Raw genomic sequence first — 19,600 nt, 5'->3', positions numbered from 1 at the left:
GGAAGTTAAGCCTTCACATCTCAAGGTGCAAAACAAAATTGCCTAATGCTATCTAAGTAACAAACCAGTTCTAACCCTGTGAAAGCTGTTCTTCATCTCACATTCCTGCCTGAGGAAATTTGAGCTGAATGTGAAGATGTAACTACTGTAATGCTGCCCAGTAATTAATATTAATGGCAGCTATGGCCTCACAGTGAATCCATTTTCTTGTCTTCTCCTTCTGTTGAGTTTTCTAATATGAAAAAGAATTTAGACATCCTATGTTAAGATAATTTGAACCCCAAACTTGTCTGTGTACTGTATAGATTCAGTGTTATTTTGGAAGAGAGATGTCTCTATCAGGTAACAAAAGAAAAATACAGGTCAATCAAATGCCATTTGTAAAGGACCATAAAGGGGCCTATAAGGGGGCAACACCTGGGAGCTGGAAAAGATTGTTTTGTAAGGTATGTGGGATTTTGGTGTGGCTAGGAATTACAGTCATACCAGTGGCAGAGGCATGCACATCAGGAGGATGAAATGGAAGAACATTGCCCTCCTATAGGTCTTCCAATTTCTTTAAAAACATTTTTGGAAAACTTCAGAACATTAACTTTTTGGAACTGAATGTGAGGCTCGGGGTAAAAATGCAAATAAATAAAGATTTTTCAGCCTAGAATTTGCTTCCCCATTTTTAATTTTCATTAGTTTTTTTTGGTTTTGGTTTTTTTGTTGGGTTTTTTTTTTTTTTTTTTTTTTTTTTTTTTGCCTTCTCCTAGAAAAACTAACCCAGACTGAGAGGTGATATACAAGATGGTGAGTTAAAAAATTATGCAATAGGCTACTAAACGTACTGAGATATTATTAAGATAAAAGGGGCTTAAGGACAAACTGATGCCTATTTTGCATGAGAGGATATCTCCATCCATCCAATATAATCACTATAAGAAATGCTTCAATGGCAAGAGGCAAGTGTTGAGTTTTGGTATGGTTTTGTTTTTGTTGTCTGGTTTGATTCAAACTTCCCTGCAAGCCAGTCAGCGCTCTTGTACAGAAGGAAAATACATTGTGGACTATGCCTTCAAATATGTTGGGACCAATAAATATGTTGGGACAATGGGCAGAAACTGATGCACAGAGAGTTCCACCTGCAAATGAGGATGAGCTTTTTAATTGTAGTGCCTGAGCACTGGAACAGATTGCCCAGAGAAACTGTGGAGGGTCCCTCACTGGAGATATCCAAGAACTGTCTGAACACAATCCTGTTGCAATGTGATCTAGGATGACCAGACATGGTCCTTTCCAACCTTACCCATTCTGTGGTTCTATGAAAATTGTGTATGTATATAAATAAAATTGATTTCAGGTCATATCACTGCTTATGCCAGAAAGGTTCTACTGAATGTAGGCATCATGCAGTGACTTCAATTTGTACCAGGGTAACAGTGGTGACATCGAAGTTCTGCACAACTTTAAGGACCATGTCACATCCATCTGTGTATATCAAGAGTGTGCTTCAGTTCAGAGCATGGGTAGTGATCACCAGCATGAAAGAGATGCTCCCTTGCCACAGCTGAGAAATCTGTAGACAATCACTGGAAATCATAAATTTCAACAAAATGGTTTCTTTGAGGTGTCATTTCATGGCACATACATAGATAACACAAAGTAGTGAGTATCCTAAAATCAGGGGAATGGCAAAGATGTGGCTGCATTTGTCTCCTCCCTAATTGCTCATCTCCTTGTTGACCTCCTCTCTCATTTTGTCTGTTTCTAGAGGAAGTTTTTTTGGAAGACTTTTGTATTGTCTGAATGTATAATGTAAAAGTTTGGTGAAAAGTCAAAAATGCTCATGTGTGGAAGGCAATGACAGTATCCCACTTGGTTCTGTATCACTCTGTTATTTTGATATCATTATGGCAATGTACATACTCTTAAATCCATTTTTTCCTCATATGATTTTCTGCTTGTCATCCCAATCTTTTCTCTCCTTAATCTACATCAGGCTTTCTTAATGCTTTCCACCACTCTTGCATCTCTTGCCTGCTAATTTCTTTCCTTTATCTAATTTTTACTTTTTTTTCCTTTCAGAAAAATTTGAAACATGGAGTTTTAACATGGGCTATAAACTGGTCAATTATTCACCTTTATCTCTACTTAAAAATGTCGGTGTCAGCAGCAATAGGAGAAAGGGAACTTTCTCAGGAATGCTACAGGCAGTGACAGAAGATGGAGGTCACAAATACTAGGAAAGAACAGCCTTTACAAAAGGCCTGAGAAGTAAAAATCTGCACCAGAAGTCATATGCAATTGTTGGTTTTAAATTCAAAATGACAGTGGCAATGACAATAACAATTGGTTTTAATTCTCTTTCAGCAACAAGAACAAGACCCGACTAACTTGTACATTTCCAATCTGCCTCTTTCAATGGATGAGCAGGAGCTTGAGAACATGCTGAAGCCCTTTGGGCAGGTTATCTCCACCAGGATACTGCGGGACTCAAGTGGGACAAGCCGTGGCGTGGGCTTTGCGAGGTACCTCGGTGCTGTTAGCCATGCTGGCAGCCTTTTTCCTTTGTTTTGATTAAAAAGGCGAGAAAGAATAGGTGGAAAAGGCAGAAATTCCTGAAAATTATAAAGTTGGTAAAGAGAAGGAAGATTGAAATGGAGTTATCCAGCAGGGTTTTGTTAATTCTTCCTTTGGTAGAGCTGTGTCTCTTCTTGCTTAGATAGCTAAATCTAAATTTGTTGCTCTTACTGGACAATTATCTAGAGGAAGAATTCACTCTAAACCACTTCCTTCTCTTTTCTGTACTTCTGCTTCCTCCTCTATCTCTGAGCCAGTAAGTAAGGGTTACATGATGCTTCACAGAGACTTCTCCTGACTTCTGGCTTGTGAAGTTTGAATCCCAAGCAGCAGACCAGAAGGAAGAACCTTCTTCCCCACCCCCACACCTTTTTTTTTTTTTTTTTTTTTTTTTTTTTCTTCATTAGTTCCTTGGAGAAAATGAACTCATCATTGCCCTTTGAACATCAGCCCTTTGAATTTTCAGGCTCATTAACATGATGTCAGCTGGGAAAGAAAATATTTTTATTCACTTAGAGTAAATCTCATCTTAAAATATTTGTGTGCTAAGTCAAATATCTCACCCAAATGAACAAGAACAAATATTTTCCATAAATTAGTAAATAGCTGTTAAATATTCTGTCCATATGAGTCTACTTTTTCTCTAGTTAATGTAGTTATTTTTTATGAGATCTATTAATCAAAGTTTATTCTGTGATGCTTTTATTTATGTAAGTCCTACTTTAAACCTCGTATAACAATCAAAATTTTGAGGCTTTAAATTGAAGGGTTCTTTTATCAAAAATAAAAGCATGCTTCAAGCAAAGAATTGGGATTCTCAAAATATGTTATAAAATCTGTGAAATTAAATTTCAGTAATTCAGATGTTCAGCCAGTATTACAATAGTTCTGTATTTGAACAAATATCAGAATCAAAAATTAGTGCACAGAAAAGAACTGAACAAATTTATCTCCTGATGTGGCCAAAATTTTTAGGGGTTGTTTTTCCTGTGAGTTGGCTGGGAGATAGTTCATGGCACTGTGATTTTTAGTTTTCTTTTTTTTTAATCTCTCCCCCCACCGGCCTCCTGACCCCCGCACTTCATATGCTTGTCAAACTATCAAGTTTCAAGAAGGTATAACAAAGGACCAAAATTAGAAATAATACAACACTATTCATTATTTAAAAGGGGAAAACCAGCAAATTTGGGCTTTGCTAAAATTTCTTCTTGCCCCCTTTAAAAAATCAACAAGTGTTTGTAATATTTTTGGGATAAAATTAACTGAGCATTTTAATTTCATTAATATATGTGTGTTTTATATGTAGCTTTCACTTTTTGGTACTGTGAAGGGTAGAATCCACTAACGCCCACTATAAAATTCAGTTGGCATTTTGAATTAATTCAGTCTCTTCTTCCTAAACTTGTTTATCACCTCTACCTTGAATTAGTGGTATGGTAGGAAATACGGTAGGATATATTTTTTCTAATGTAACTGGAAGTGTTCTGAAATCATATGCAAAAGTTAAAAAGACTTGTGTGTATCCAAAATCTCACTTGTATTGAAGAAATTAAAATAGAATAGTTTTAAAGTACTTTCTCAATAGTTTCTCCATTATGCATTTTGTGTTTTATATATACATGAGTGAAGTTATTTTCTATGTGTTTATTTATATACATAAATATAGTATACATAAGTTCTAGGGTAAGTATTACATCTCTATCTAATTAGAACTTCTTTCCTTCTACAAGGGGAACATTTTTCTTGTATTGGAAAATTCTTGGATAATTAATGAAAGTTAAAATTTTCCAAGAAACCTGTAGACATTAAATAAGTATTTTAATTTCTTGCCTTTGGGAAACTTTTATTAGGTTAATCGGGAGTAATGTATTTTATCAAGTCCAGACTTGAGTCTGAAACTAAATTATATTGTTTGTTTCATGTGAGACAAAAAAAATTAGATTTCTTTGATGCAGATCCAATAATCCAGAACTTCGGAAAATTCTCTAGGAGATATTTTTGGAATCATTAGGAAAACTTCTTGTTCAGTCTGGCTTTTTGGTGATATTGGTTGTTATCTATGCTTGTATTTTGTCAGCCTGTGCAGAAAGGATATCAGAATTAAAAAGGTGCGAATGCTTAGGAATTTTTAGACTTGGTTGTTTGCTGCTGAGGCCATTGGCCTAATTTGTGGATATGAATTACAGAACTTAATGAGCAAATAAAAAGAAATTATCTGTTCGACATTAACCAAACATCATCTTGCAGGCAGCTGCAAAATCAGTTCTTTTGAAATATATTTTGTTGTAATTGCACATCTGAGTTATTCAGTGTGACTGAGTCCAAGGTGACAGTCGGGGCTGGCACATCCTCACTGCAGGTGAGGCCCCTCTCAGGCCAGCAGGGGCTCTCGTCCCTCTGCCCAGCCTGCTGGGTCTAGATCTGACAACTTGAGTGCACAAACTGCTCAAGATTTTGGATACATTCTCAGTAGCCATCACAGCTATGCTGCTATTGCCTCCTGTTTGGAACTTGGAGACAATTAAATAAGAGCCAGGTGCATCATTTAGTGGAGATGATGTGTGTAAACTAAAAGCTGCCAAGTCAGTTTGGGTCATGTAGTCAGGCAGGTTTATATTTGAGTTTATTACCCTTAAACTGTACAGACAGCTCTGAATCCTCTCTTAAGAGTGGCATTTACCTTTGCTGCATGCAGCATGGGCACTAAGGATTCAATTATGAATGATAGTGAGTCAGTCCTTCTGCTTCTTTCAAGACAAGAGAGGTACTTGAGGCAGCTTGGACAGCTACAGTATAATTTCTGAGTAAATAAGAGTATTATTTTCAGTTTGGCACTGACTTTGGTCTCAGAGTGCATAAAATGTTAATTGAGTTTGGCTTTACCTTTCTGAAGTTATATGTTCTTAGAAAACATCTTCTCCATTGTTCACACATGGGAAAGCAAGCCAGAGCAGTGAAGAGGGGAAAAGCAAGAAATGTGATTTGAGAAAAAGCAAGAAATATGCTTGAAAAAAATCACAACATGGGAATCTGGTTGAGTGTTTAATTTATGTAAATTATTCTTTATTTTCAAAGGATGGAGTCAACAGAAAAATGTGAAGCAGTGATTGCTCATTTTAATGGAAAATTCATAAAGACACCAGCAGGAGTTTCTGGTATGTTGCATATATTTCTTACAAGATGTATGAATGGGTTAGTGCTTACATGGTGGAAGCCTGTTACACTGATTGTTGTATCTGGCTTCTCATTTAGAGGCAAGCTTATTAAAATTAAACTATGTCTTTTTGGATGGCTGTAATGCTTGCTTGGAACACAGTATATCACTTTTCTGTTGTAAACCTTTTCTAAGAATCTAGTAGTGTTCTCTCCTAGCAGAGAAACAAGCAACTAAGTTGCCAGCTACGTACAAATTTACATCCCACGTAATCCCAGTTGAAGTGAGGAAACAAATATCTATCAGAACAGAATTTGGCTGCTTTTCCATGGACAGGGCTTTTTTCAGAGGCAAAAATGGGCTGGTTTTGTCATCTGTTGATGATTTTTTGGAAGCATTTTCAAAGAAAAAATTGCTTTGAAGAGAAATGGAATCTGCAGCAATGCCTGGCATGATCATTCACTGGGGAGCTGCAACTCTCAAGTCAGGTTTTAAAGTCCTTCAGGAAAATGGAAGGAGGTCAGCATAGAATGCTGCTTCTAGAAATATTGTGCAAGGCAGAATTCAGAGAAGGCTTAGTACAATTTTCTTGTCACACCGAGTTCCTCATCTGTTTGTCTGCTTTGTCAGCACTGTTTCTAAGAGACAAAATGTATATTCCATGAATACTGAAAAATGAGAGGAAATTCAATGCTGAGTAAAATAGAAAGTAAAGAGGACAATAAAGAAGTAAAGAACACATGCCTGACATTCCAGACAGCTTTCAGTAGGCATTTTATTGAGATTCCCAAGTGGGAATTTTACAAATTACAGTGTTGATGTGGTTGCTGAAGCTGCCTTTATCCCACTGGTGAAATGTTCTGTGCAGCCAGGCCCTGTCACTGAGGAGGAGGAAAGTAGCTCTCGGCAGGCAGACAAGAATGTGGCTTGTTTAGTAAAACTCCAAACATGCCTCATCCCTGAAAGATTGCTCCAGTTTGAGGCAGTCTGTGCTGCTGTAAGGATGGAAAATGCTTCAGAGCAGAGGAAACCACTCCCTTCAGCAAAACTAATCTAATGCAGTATTTTGACTTCCCTAACCTTGCTTTCACAGACCCTTTCCACAGGGATTAATTGCTGATATTATTATTTAGTTAAAACTTTGTTACAAAGCTTTGGTAAATTTAAGCACCTTGTTACATTTGTTACTTAATATAATTTTTCCTTGTTACATTTAGTAAAAATGTTACAGACTATGTAAACAGACAGTAATGACACTAAAGAACTGTAACAGTAGCTGCCATTAGTGGTTTTTAGTTTGTTAATTTTTATTTCCACTTGCATTCTCCTGTTCTCAATGAATGAGCCATCAAGCACGTCATTGCTAATCATGTTCTGTCTCCAGTGGGTCTTTGCTGAAGCTGGATTTGCACCCTTACATGAATGAGCCATCAAGCACGTCATTGCTAATCATGTTCTGTCTCCAGTGGGTCTTTGCTGAAGCTGGATTTGCACCCTTACATGATGAGGTTCAACTAGGTCGGAATAAAAAGTTGCTGCATGGAATTGTAGGAATGATTTTTGGAGTCTGAAGAAAGCATTTAACATAAAAATGTGATTAATTAGGGACAAGGAATTTGCAGAGAACTGTCCATTGAATGTGGAAACTACACAGGGGTCTCAAGATGCAATCCACTTCATAGGCTTGAACTTCTAATTCTTCCTTTGCAAAGCAGTTGTCCAGGCTCTCTGTCTAGAGCAAGTAAAGAAAAACACACCTCCAGAGGCTGTCCTTGCAGTTACAAAGGGTGTCTAGCTCAGTCACTCAGAAATAGATACCTCCAAATGTTTGAAAGTCAGTTAAGTGAGATTGGACTCATCTTCCATGATACTGAAAATGAATCAAATAATCAGGTGCATAATGGCGTGGTGAGAACCTTGGTTTTTAAAGGCCCTCACTTTAGTTGTGTAGGGCACAGCCTCGGCTCTATGTTTCTCTGCTGGTGCTGTGAAGTTTCATTGCTCCTTGCAAAGGCTTTTATGGAGATCAAATTCTTCCCAGAGTTCATACCACATAGCAAGCACCTGTCCAATAATGCAGCCTTATATGAGAATTCAGTTTATGCATAACAGTTCACTGCAGTCTGCCAGGAAAGTGGGGTGGAGTCATGAGGCAGCTGTGATTTTGGACTGCCTGCAGAGAGAAAACTGGATGGTAGTAGAAAAGCTCTTGAACAAGCAAAGATTAGGAAACTGTTTTGAAATAGATTAGTGACCACTGGGATTATAAAGGATCAACTTCAAACACATGCAAAACAAAATCATAAAACTGGATCTGTGTTTAAATTAAAACATTGTGTCCTAGAAACTTGGCTAAAATCAGCAAAGGGAGCTGGCTGTAGAAACACTGTTATCAGGATGAGGAGGGTAGGAGAGGTGGGCCTGTAATGAAATAGGTGTGGGAGGAAGAACATTTGTTCAACAAAAACATGCTTTCATAATGCAGCTTTGTTATTTTAACTAAGTTTGGGCTTAAATGGAAGAATGGGTTAAACAGTTACAGAAAGCATAAATGAAACCGCCTCTGAAGCATGAGAAGACACAATGCATAAAACCTCTAAGAATCTGGGAAGGCCAGGGGTTAACAGGTGTCAAAATTGTCAACTCCAGAGTTAGGTGAGTGACTGGGCACTGATGATGCTAAGCAAGCTAAACCCAGATATAACTGGCTATTCAGGCTTTATTTAACTTTATTAAATATATTCAGTATTTAGTGTGTCCTTGTTTATCTTCAGTAAAGAAGAAGGGTTAGCTCAGAGAGCAGTTTGAAATGCACTACAAGTTGGTATAATCCTGAAACTCCTAGAAGTGATGTGTTGGTTTCACCATTTGTTGTTGGGCTTTGTCCTTTTTTAATGGAAGTTATTGTATTAGTTGGTTGTGTTTCATGGGCTATGACTTCCTCTCCATTTTGTCACCAAAAACCAAACTCAGAACTTTAATTTTTGTACTTAATTATCTTCTCAACTATGATATATAACTATATATATAATTGTTATAATTTTAAAGTAACTTTTCCATTTAGTTTCACTCTCCTTCTTAAGTAAGTATTGTTTTCAGTGAAGAATGTAATATTTAAAGCTTTTCTATTCTCCTGCGAAATGTATGACGTGAATTGGAGGAAACAGACCAGACTGGTATCAAGAGCCAGGAGCCAGCAGATGAGCAGTGAGAGCAGAGCAGGAGCATACTTAGCCTTCCTCCTATAAAGATGATACTCAATGTTCACTGGCTTTTAGTCTTGTGTTGGATCCATAGTGATTGTAGAAATTATCTTCTGGGCAAAACCTAAAAAGGCATCTCCTTCCAATCACAGTAGCATGTAGCTGTGTGGTGATACAGGATAATAGTTATATTAAAAATTACCTAAAGCAGCTGTGCTGTAAAATATGTAAAATATATGTAAGTCTGAGTGTATTTGTCTCTCTTACATTTAAAAGAAGAAATATAGAAGTTTCAAAGTTACAGAATTTTCATGCCCTTTCCATAGACTTTATGGATTATTTAATATTTCTTTTACTGGAAAAGAGCTTAAATTATTTTGGCTTAATGAGTGTAAGGTAAAGAGTATTTTTGCTGAGCAGCCCATGCCAATTTTACTCCAGGAATGGCTGGTTGTGGTCATGATGCATAAAATCAAAAGTTATCCATGACCCACCCCTCTCTTCCCACTTAGGATAAAGATACTGGTTGCTCAGATTCTCTTTTAGGGGAGAAAATTGAGTGTGTAAAAGCCCTGCTCCTGCCTGTGTTCTTGACTAAACTGGGAAGAGTTCCACCAGGAATGATACACACTACAGTTTGAAATTATCAGGCCTTGGACATCTTTCTAGTGTGGGGAGGAGTGAAAATGGAGCCTTGAAGCAGCTGTCTTCTGTCAGTCATATTCTAGTGTTTCCTAGTTTCTTACCTTTACAGAGTATCCAGCACTGAAGATCTCTAGTGAATTTAACTTGACCATAAACACAATTTTTCTTTCAATTATCATTCACAGTTCCTTTAGAAAAAACCACATGAACCACAGCCTAAAACCACTGCTACAGGGTACCAAGGGCCAACAGTGTTGATGTTACTCCTGGTTGTCACACTGAAGGCAGAGGAGCAAATTTTTTTTACTTTTGATCAAGACCTTGAGATTAGTTTAGCTGGTCAGAGCGTGGTGCTAAGGTACCAGCAATGTAGGTTTGATCCCTGTATGGGCCATTCACTTAAGATTTAGACCTGGAAGGGACCCACAAGGATCATCAACTCTGAATATTTTGTGAAATCTGTGAATTTCACAAAATAGAGGCTTTTACTGCTCTAACTCCCATAATTTGCAATTGCTGCTTAGTTTTAAGAAGCAACATACGATTAGAAGAGAAAAATTCTTCTTAAAACCACTCAAAATATCCTTCTGTGACAAATTATTAAACCTTGTATAAATTATTAAAGCAATGTAATCCTGTGCATTGTGTTTAAGTGAAGACTAGGATGGTGAAGAGTATAATATTTAATTTCTCTTTAAACATGTAAAGCTACCCTGATCTGGGTTGCACAATTTCTTTTTTAATTCCCAAAGCCTTTGGCAAAAGTTTCTAGCTGTACAGGCTTGCTCTATCATTAAAGTGATGTTTTAATGTCAGAATTCATTAAGTCCCATATGCTTTGCACTAGAAAATAAGCAAGGAGAGTTTCTTAAAGTTGCAGTTTAATTGAAAACTGATGAAAGGAACAGTATTTTTAAACTATTTTGTTGTATTTTTCAATAACTGAAATTAGGGTTTATTGAAAAGTTGATAAAATTAGCCATATGAAGTCAAGGGTGTAAGTAAACTCAAGGTCCAACAAAGAACATCAGTTTTGTTCTTACATTTACAGTATCACCTGGTATAAATTTGGATAGACACTGAGCAAAGACAAACTGAATTCTAATGTACAGATGTGTGCAAAGTGTCTACAACAAGGAAGAATTTACTCTCTGGACTAATACTGCATTCACATCTCTCTTTTGTAAAAACATTAGCCCTAGAGGAGAGTGATTCAGGGCAGGAAGAGATGGTCAGCACTTTCCACACCCAAGTTCTAAAGCCCTGACCTGATGTTGAAGGCCAGGAAAGGTTGTGGTTGCAGATCCCCTCAGTAGCTGCAGCTGCAAGCCATTGGCAGTGCTGGTTTGCACTGGGTGTCAGAAGAGTGAGCGTGTGAAACGTGGTGTCCTAGCTGCAAAAGCTTAACTCTGCTGTAAGCTGGAGCCTTTTACATCAGGTACCTCTCCTCTGTGAATGCAACTCTGAATATTTGTACTGCGCCTTTGTCTTGCACATACAGGCAAGTCACTGAATGATTAATGGTCTGCTTCATCACTGGGCCTGCATAGTTCCCAGCAATTAAACAATAAAAATGACTCTCCCTTCCTTCCTGTACTACAAAAGATTGCTTAACTGGTCTGTAGGACTTGTGAGAGCTTTTTGTTCAAATATGTATCTGTCATATGCATGAGCTTATACACAAGAGAGAGAATGCGTTGCATATTCATGAAAACTATGAGAAAAAGTAAGCTAAAGAAATAAGGTTCAGATTTAATTTTGGAGAGAGTAAGGTCTGTGTTCATTCTTTGGTGGGAGGGAGATCAGTAGGTCAAGATAAACCCAATAAGGTTTATCTGCTTCTGGTGAGCCTCCCTCCAGTTCCCATCAGTGTTTGTGCTGTTGCAGGAATGAACACGGTATTATTCAGGTCACGTGCATGGAAGAGCAGCCAAAAATTGCAGTTGGGCTTTCCACTGGAGCTGTCCCCACTGTCAGCATTCAGATCTTGATGCAGAATCAGGCAAGGCAAATGCTGTACAACCTTTGTGTACAGCACAGAAGTGCTGGTATTAAGTAGATGGTCTGCATGGAGTAATTTCAGTGTGAGTTGGAGCATTCCCAGCATTTGATGGGTGCAGGGAAGAGTAAGGGAAGGTGGGAGGTCAGAGAAGCAAGAGTTCCCATGGCTGGAGCTGTGATCAGTAAGATGGAGCACTAACTTCTGGTAGAACACAAATAGCTCTTTAAATGGGTGGGTTTCTTCATTGATGCAGGTTTAGGATATTATATATGCAAAATCCAGTACATGTGTATAATTCTTACTCCATTTTTTATTCCTGTTTAAATTTGTCAGAGAATTTTTACAATGTGCAGAAGATGTTTAATCTACTGACAAAAAATTCATATTTATTCTTAAAATAGATTTTTAGGAACATTTTATTCAAACAGATGGACAGATTTACTCTGGTTTTTCTATTTTCTTTATGAAAAGATCTTTATGTTGAGACAATGATGGAAAATGCAAGCACAAATTATGCTTTCTGAAAAGTTTTTTATAATTAATTGTACAGTTTTTTAATGAAACCATAATGCAGATTTTAATAAAGCATTTACTACCTGTGACTGCTATAATACAGAATGACAGGGCCAGAAACATTTTTCTGATGTCTTTCTGTACTGTTCTCATGTCAGATAAATTGAATTTTGAAATGAAATTTTGATTTTTCATCCAATATTTTATAGTGTATATTTTGGAAGACACATATGCTCTTCACAAAAATAGATTTTTTGAAATAATGTAAAAGTAGATACAGATATTCAACTTTGGGAAGAGCTTTTTTCATATAAGGCAGTTAACTTAAGTATTTGGCCTCCTCTCTCAGTGTCCAGTGGGTTTTTGTTTTCCACACTGTTTAAAACCAATCAAAATTATTTCAGACCGGAATATGATAAATTTGTCCATATTGGCTAACATATTCTGAGATTGCCTCCTCTTATTTCAGCAGAACTGTATGTGGACTAAATTGCTGTGTGCTTTGACCAAGGTTATTTGATATAGCTTTTATAAATCAACAGGAAATCCTCCATCACCATATTGATATATAGTACCTTTTTGCTCCAAATATACAGAAGTTGCTTCACATAATAGAACACACCAAAGCAAAACTCAGTTTTGGTAATGTCAGAAATCCCCTCAGAAATACCAGGTTTTGAAGACAATATTTTCCGGTTTGTCTCCTACTTTAGGGTTTCTGTTATTTCCTTGTTCATTTAATCCATCATCCATAGGTCTCCTATATTTTTCCGGTGTCATTAACCTAACATTTTCCTGGTTTATTTTATGATTATAGGGTTTTAATTGCCATTCTCTGAAGGATAATACATTTTAAATTTTTTCAGTTGTCATGTTTAATGTTATAGTCTGACACTCCATAACATCACCCAGGTAGGAGAGGTCCAGGTCTCTGATGTGTGTGGTCAGTGCAGGAGATGAGACAGGGAACCACACACTGTCTCCCTTTTTTTTTTATAGAAAAGGCTGTCAAAAGATGTGTCATGCAGGAAGTGGATATTTTTCCAGTAGAAACAGAGCTAGTGTTTTAGGTGTGACATGCAAAGCCAGGGATGACGGGGCCATTAAAGCTTTTTTTGTGCCAAAGTTTTAAAAGTCAAGCTCTTTGCGAGGTTACGCATCCCTGAGGTTTTCAGTACCAATCATCTTTTGCAAAGCAGACAGGGTGAAGAGACATCAACACTCACCATGGTTATATTAATAGATTTTGTTGAAAATTTTTCTTGGGGTTGTTTTTTTGCAGGTGGCCTTCCCACCCCATGTGTTTACTCTGCATTGGGAAACTTGTATGTTTTCAGGTCCAGCCATGTCTCATGAAGATGTTTCCAAACAGAGAGTGACTGGAGGAGTGTCATGGTAAAGCTTAGACAGCTCATGTGTCAGGAATTAACTGGCAGAGAAGCGTTGACTATCCAAGTCATAACAGTGCTTCCACCCTGTGATTATGGAGGGTGTGGTGTGATGCAGCAGAGCTGTGCTTCAGCCATAGATACTTGGAAATGTGAAGCTAAGAACAGGGAAAGAAAGAATGCTCTGCAAACCTTTTCATTGCTTCAATTCTGACATTAAAAATTGAGGTCATTGGCAGGATTGTATTAGAAAAAATAATAATAACAATAACAAGAAAAATAATAAAGTATGGTGATGCTGTTTCATCAGTATGCAGTATGCAAAAAATCCCAAAGTACAATCTTGAAGAATTTCTGTTTGCATTGGGTGTTCTTTATAGAGCAGAGATAAAATGGGAATGGACAATTGTGGCATTTTCTTGGTGCAAGGCCTCAGGACATAAAGGGGCCTCTTCTGGATGAGTAAAACACTTGTAAGTTTTGGGACGTTCCTGAAACCTGCAAGGGGTGGGAAGAATGTGTTACAGTCCGTTGGCCAGATTTTTTCTCCATCCTCCTTAGATATACTTCCAAAGAGACAAAGCTCAGAATTCAGATTCTTGTTGAACCCAGACCAAGAGACACACACTCAGGATATACAGACCATGTTTCCTTCCACCAGGTTTTACAGCAGTAGTTTAAAATCAAATAGATAAGGCATTCCAGATGCTCTCTTTGTGTGTGGCAGCTGTCTTTGTGTTATGCTGAACGGTTGTTGATGCTGTAGTAGAGCTCTGTGTTATTTGAGTGTCATATTTGGAATATAACTTAAAACCATACCTCATTTGGACAGTTGAACACCTGTGTGTCAATGCTACTTCAACTAATTTTTCTTCTTTCTTCTCAGTTCCTGCAGAACCTTTGTTGTGCAAGTTTGCTGATGGAGGACAGAAGAAGAGGCAGAATCAGAATAAATACATACAGAATGGAAGAGCATGGCACAGAGAAGGCGAGGTGAGACTTGTAAGTCCTCCCTTCAAGCTTTAGTGTGGGTGTGCAATAATGAATACTCATAAAAATGATAGGCATTGAGACTTCTTGGCTTGGGTCTTTGGCATATTAAAAATGTGCAAGCAACTTTTACCTGACAGCTTGTGTCTCTATAAAAAAACCTAAAACTTAACTGTGTCTTTCTTCTGAGGAGAAAAGGCAAAATGTGAAACGCTGAGTCCTATCTCATTAAAGTGAACAATAAAATCTCCTTCAACTTGGTCATAATATAAACTTCAGCTTTCTCATATTATTAAACTACCAGAAACATAACTGCTTGCATGCAGTAAATAATCCTTTGATTTATGCAACACTAAAATGCACATCAGTTTCACAACATTAAAATGGTATGCTAGTGCCATGCAGCATTATTATTTTTATTCAACACTTGTTTTAATCTTTAATGTTCAAGATAATTTCATAGACATACTGTGGCTAGCAAGCCTAGACACCTCATTTATATTACATAGGAAAATTCAAATGTGTCTTCTGAAAAACTGCATTCCCATTTCAATCTTGCAGGTCATATATTGTAGGTAACACCCTAACATAATCATCTGCATGCCCTGAATCTCAACACACATGTACTTTTAGCCAGGTGTTTAATTGATTGCATTTTGTTCCTCATAATGAGAACATGGAAACTTGTATTCACAAACAATATTGCTGATTCTCTTCACTGTATAATTACTTCTGTCAAATAACCTTTCCCTAAGTTTTGGTAACAAATTACTTCAATACAAATTTTCAGTTAAAAATGAGACAAGTAAAGAAAGACTAAGAGAAATAATTACAATTTAAATTAATTTTGTCAACTCTTTCTTTTCCACTTTTTTTTTTTTTTTAAAGGCTGGAATGACACTCACATATGATCCAACCACAGCTGCTTTACAAAATGGGTATGTTGAGTAATGGCACACTAAAAAAAAAAAAAGTTTGCATTATGAAAGATGCACAGAACTAGCATTTAATAACTATTTCTGCATTTTCTAGATTTTATCCGTCACCCTACAGTATTACAGCAAACAGAATGATCACTCAGACATCTATTACGCCGTATATTGCTTCTCCAGTTTCTACATACCAGGTTTGTATATAGAGCTTGGTAGCTGAAATGGTTCGTTGGAGCTTATGTTTATTTATCAATTGTTACATCTGGTTTTATGAGGTCTCCACTAATGCTACATTTTAATGAAGTGGCCTCCTTGTGCTGTACAGCATCAAAGTGACAGCCTGAAAACCTGAGTGTGTGTTTCAGGAAGCGCAGTGGTTTAATGAGACCCTGGTGTCTTGCAAAACCAAGTCTCCAACTTGTGCTGATGGTTGAGGGATTTGTAGTCGCTTCTGCATTTCATGGAGCTTTTTTTGTTTTCTCTCAGTCAAATTCTTTTAATGTCACCAGTGTATATGAAGTAATTATTCTCTATTTAAAACTCTATTGGTTGAATTAAATTCATTTTTAAAGATGTTTTTCCTTGCATTTTGAGCTTTTCTCTGTATTTTTGTCAGAAAGCCCAATAATATCTTGTGTAGTTGGACTAAGAAGGGTACAGAAACATTCTTGACATTAGAGAAGGAAATTTGAAAAAAAGAGCTCAGACTTCAAATTACTTTAGTATTCAAATTCAGTGTTTTTGTATTAGGAGTAAAACATTTAATAGCCTAAGATGGTATTTCTAAACCAAAGGCTACTTTATTTTGAATAATAAATTAAAACATAAATTGTGGGCATTTATGGTCCATAGTTTTCTGAAGAGGGATTTTGATAGGTGCCATCTTGAGTCCTCACGAGGGATATTGCTATACAATTCAACACATGGGGAAATTATATGGAACAGGTTTAGCACTTTGATATAGATCTCTTAGGAATCCTCAATTTTAGGGCATCACACATTTCAGTTTACAACCAACTTACTTTAAATACAACTATGGCAGTCTCAGATATGTGCTCTGTATTTGAGACATGACAATTATGGCAGTGTATGCTAAATTATGAGATTTTTGGAAATTTTACTGTTTAACACATAGATGGAGTAAACAGCAGTGATTCAGGTCATAAATAACCCAAACTAATTAAATTTAGAAACTTCTTACCTCTGTGTGTCAGGGGAAGAAGAGGCTGTTTGCTTTGTAGTGAGAGAGATATGCTGAGCTTTCTGGTGAGCTCTGTGTGTGAATGAGTATGGAGGGGTGTGTAAAGGGGAGGTAGAAGGGTGATACAGGCATGTGAGCCATTCATCAACTGTCTCTTGCAGAAATTTCCATGTAGCCTTCAATTCCAAGTGAGGAGGATGAGGAAGAATTGTCTAATATTAGTCTGGAGATCTAATGCCGTCTTGCATGAGCAAAGTATTGTGTAGGAGTTAAAACAGTGTTCTCTGGTGTGAAGGGCAGCTGGCTTATTTTTATATTAATTTCTGAGGTAACTTATGCAACACAATGTTTGCTCTCGGCAGACAGTGCTAGACTGTATTTTTCAGTATACTGACTCATTCTGCTTGGTACTGCATTACCTCAGAAATTACAGTAAGTTCTTACCCAGGAAAATATTTCAGTAAAATTAACTGCTATTCTTTATTAAAATATAAATTATTTATCAATATATGGCTCTCTAATATTCAGAATCCAAGTGAAAATTGGTAGTTGGCATGGAAACATACTACTTAGCAATATAGTATTATTTTTTAGGCTTATTGAGATAGGCAGACCACAATCCATTATGTTTCCAGAAATGTAGTTACCAGTATTTCAATATACATGGCATGGAGCTTAAATTATTGTGGATGGAGTTATTAATATCATTATGCTTGAAGTGACACAGTAATTGGAATTGAAAATTAAATTTAACTGTTCTGTACTGGGGAGGAAGGAGGTGCTTGGCCAGAAGAGTTTCACAATTTGAGTATTAGTCACATCTTCATTACTGATCCCTTCTCACTGAAACCTGCAGCTTTCTGTCTTTTACACAACAGGATGTATCACACAAGCAAAGTTTTTTGGTTTTTGTTTTGGTTTTTTTTTTTTTCCTTTGAAGCATGGTATAACCTGCTCCTAGATTTATTATTCAGGTAAACAAATTTAATAAAGTTTTGGCTAGTGTTTTTTTCTACAACCCCTGTATACCCAAATGGCTGCACTGAGCCAGTTACTATCATAGAGTGAGATTAGCCAAAGTTTTAGGCTGTACCGGTATTTTTGCCATTAAGATTTTGCCTGAGGAAAGGGAGTGTTCCAGTATTCTCCATTCCATTTTTGAACTGCTGTTTGCTCTTTTCCTGACTGAAAAAGAAAAAAAAAACCAAACAACTCTGGTTTGAAACTAAGTACCAAAAAGAGGTAAAAAATATTTCTATCTTCTAGAAAATACCCCACCTGGATTCTTTTCCAAGGCTGTGTGTTTATCTGTCCTGCACAGGACTCTGGGAATGATGGTAGAGGCATTTAAAAAGCTTTAAATGTCCAGCAGCAGTGGTGAGCCTGCTCTGTGGGGTGCAGGTCAGATTCCTGCCCCTCCTGACACACCTACAGCAGGTGGGGAGGAAACATTCTTGTCCTTACCTGGAGTATTTCTTGCAGCATGCTTTTTCAAAGAGCTGTTGCAACCAGCTCTTTTTAACCAGGATAGCAATATAACCGGTTACTTTGCTTATTTATATTTCACTTTGTCATGCAAAGTTAAGCATTCTACTGCAATTGAAGTATTTGGGCAGTCACTGATTTTGGAGAGAAAATGTGCTTATTGTAAGAGCAGGGACTCTCATCAGAACCTCCTCCTCTTCCTGTGCTGTGGGAATAACACACCACAATGTCTCAGAAAACACTGCACCTAAATCTTCTCCTTTTTCCTGGAAAAAGATTACCACAGAATTCCTGATTTTTTTTTCCAGTTGTGAAAATACAATAATTTATTTTAATCAGATCACACTAGAAGGCAAATGGTGCTATACTTTCTGAGATCCCAATTACTTTTCCACAGAGGAATTTCTGAGATGGAGGGAGTTTCCTTTTTCAGTGTAGCAGAAATCTGCCATTCATCCATTTGACCCCTTTCACTGTACTTGGTATTTTCTGAAACCTGCATTAAAAACATTGTCTTCTGTTCTGAAAGATGTATGTGGTATATGGTCTCCAAATCTTGTCTCTGATATACAGGTTACAATGAATGCATTTTTCATAGAAATTAGTGTTGTTCCACAGAGGGACTAATTGGGTTAAAAAGTCAATAAATGAGGGAGGAGGCATGTTAACATGACTTAAGTTATTACTGTATCTAAATTGGAGTAATGTGTAAAATGAAAAATAAAATGCCAATTTCATTTTAGGTTCAGAGTCCTTCTTGGATGCAGCCTCAACCATATATAATGCAGCACCCAGTAAGTTTTTATGCTTCTCCATTGTTGTGTTTATCTATTATATAAACACTTTACATACTTTAAACCACAGGAAGTATGTCAATTCCTGCCCAACTACTTCCATGGATCAAAATGAAAATCAAAACAAAGACAGTAACCTGAACTGGGCCTTCATTTTACTTGGACAAAAAAAGAAAGCTACCATCAGAGTATTGATGTGATGAGGACCATTAGAGAAAACTTCCAAAAGGAAATTTAGTGGTGGTTTTTTTGTGTTTCTGTTTTTGTTTTATTTTGTTTTGCTTTAAGTGGAATGCACTTTGCAAATGCTAAATGCTTTACGTAGTGTCTACCTTTCAGGAGCTGAAATTGGAGACCTGGTGTTTTAGAATAGGTCTACAATAGTTTAGACCAGATAATTTGTGAAAGACAGATGGATGTAGTGATATGAATGACATTATGGGCACTCACTTGAGAAAACCTGCATAGCTTGTTCTGGCTTCACCACTCATGAGTAATGCTGGTCTCCCTACACTTTTGGCTGTGGCATCTGTACCAGACTGTCAGGCATTCTAATCTCTACTCTCCAGTGATATTTTGCTTCTTGTCTGTGTCATTTGCCAATTAAGTTCCATTACATCTGAGACTTACTGGGTTTCTTGAGATGAGCTTTACTAATAATAACAGGCACTTTAATACATGCACTCCCATAGTTAACAAACAGGTCTGTTTCCAGATGCAGAAAGGAT

General features: G+C 37.0%; 1 protein-coding gene across 5 annotated transcripts in view; it reads left to right on the top strand.

Moving 5' to 3' along the window:
* RBMS1 (RNA binding motif single stranded interacting protein 1) overlaps nucleotides 1-19,600 on the top strand; it is a 142,439-nt gene that overhangs the window by 113,921 nt on the left and 8,918 nt on the right. For 3 of the 5 annotated variants that reach the window (XM_012574921.5, XM_030278378.4, XM_072932134.1), the window contains exons 5-10: nucleotides 2,356-2,513; nucleotides 5,641-5,720; nucleotides 14,357-14,472; nucleotides 15,349-15,398; nucleotides 15,493-15,586; nucleotides 18,822-18,872. In XM_012574921.5, the coding sequence (XP_012430375.1) occupies nucleotides 2,356-2,513; nucleotides 5,641-5,720; nucleotides 14,357-14,472; nucleotides 15,349-15,398; nucleotides 15,493-15,586; nucleotides 18,822-18,872 (549 nt within the window). The remainder of the gene's footprint in view (nucleotides 1-2,355; nucleotides 2,514-5,640; nucleotides 5,721-14,356; nucleotides 14,473-15,348; nucleotides 15,399-15,492; nucleotides 15,587-18,821; nucleotides 18,873-19,600) is intronic. The other 2 variants (XM_002196717.7, XM_072932135.1) reach the window with 1 other exon arrangement.

The sequence above is a fragment of the Taeniopygia guttata genome, chromosome 7 (assembly GCF_048771995.1).
Source record: "Taeniopygia guttata chromosome 7, bTaeGut7.mat, whole genome shotgun sequence".
NCBI lineage: Eukaryota > Metazoa > Chordata > Aves > Passeriformes > Estrildidae > Taeniopygia > Taeniopygia guttata.
The sequence above is the reverse complement of the archived record's forward strand: the minus strand, read 5'-3'. Positions and strand labels throughout refer to the sequence as shown.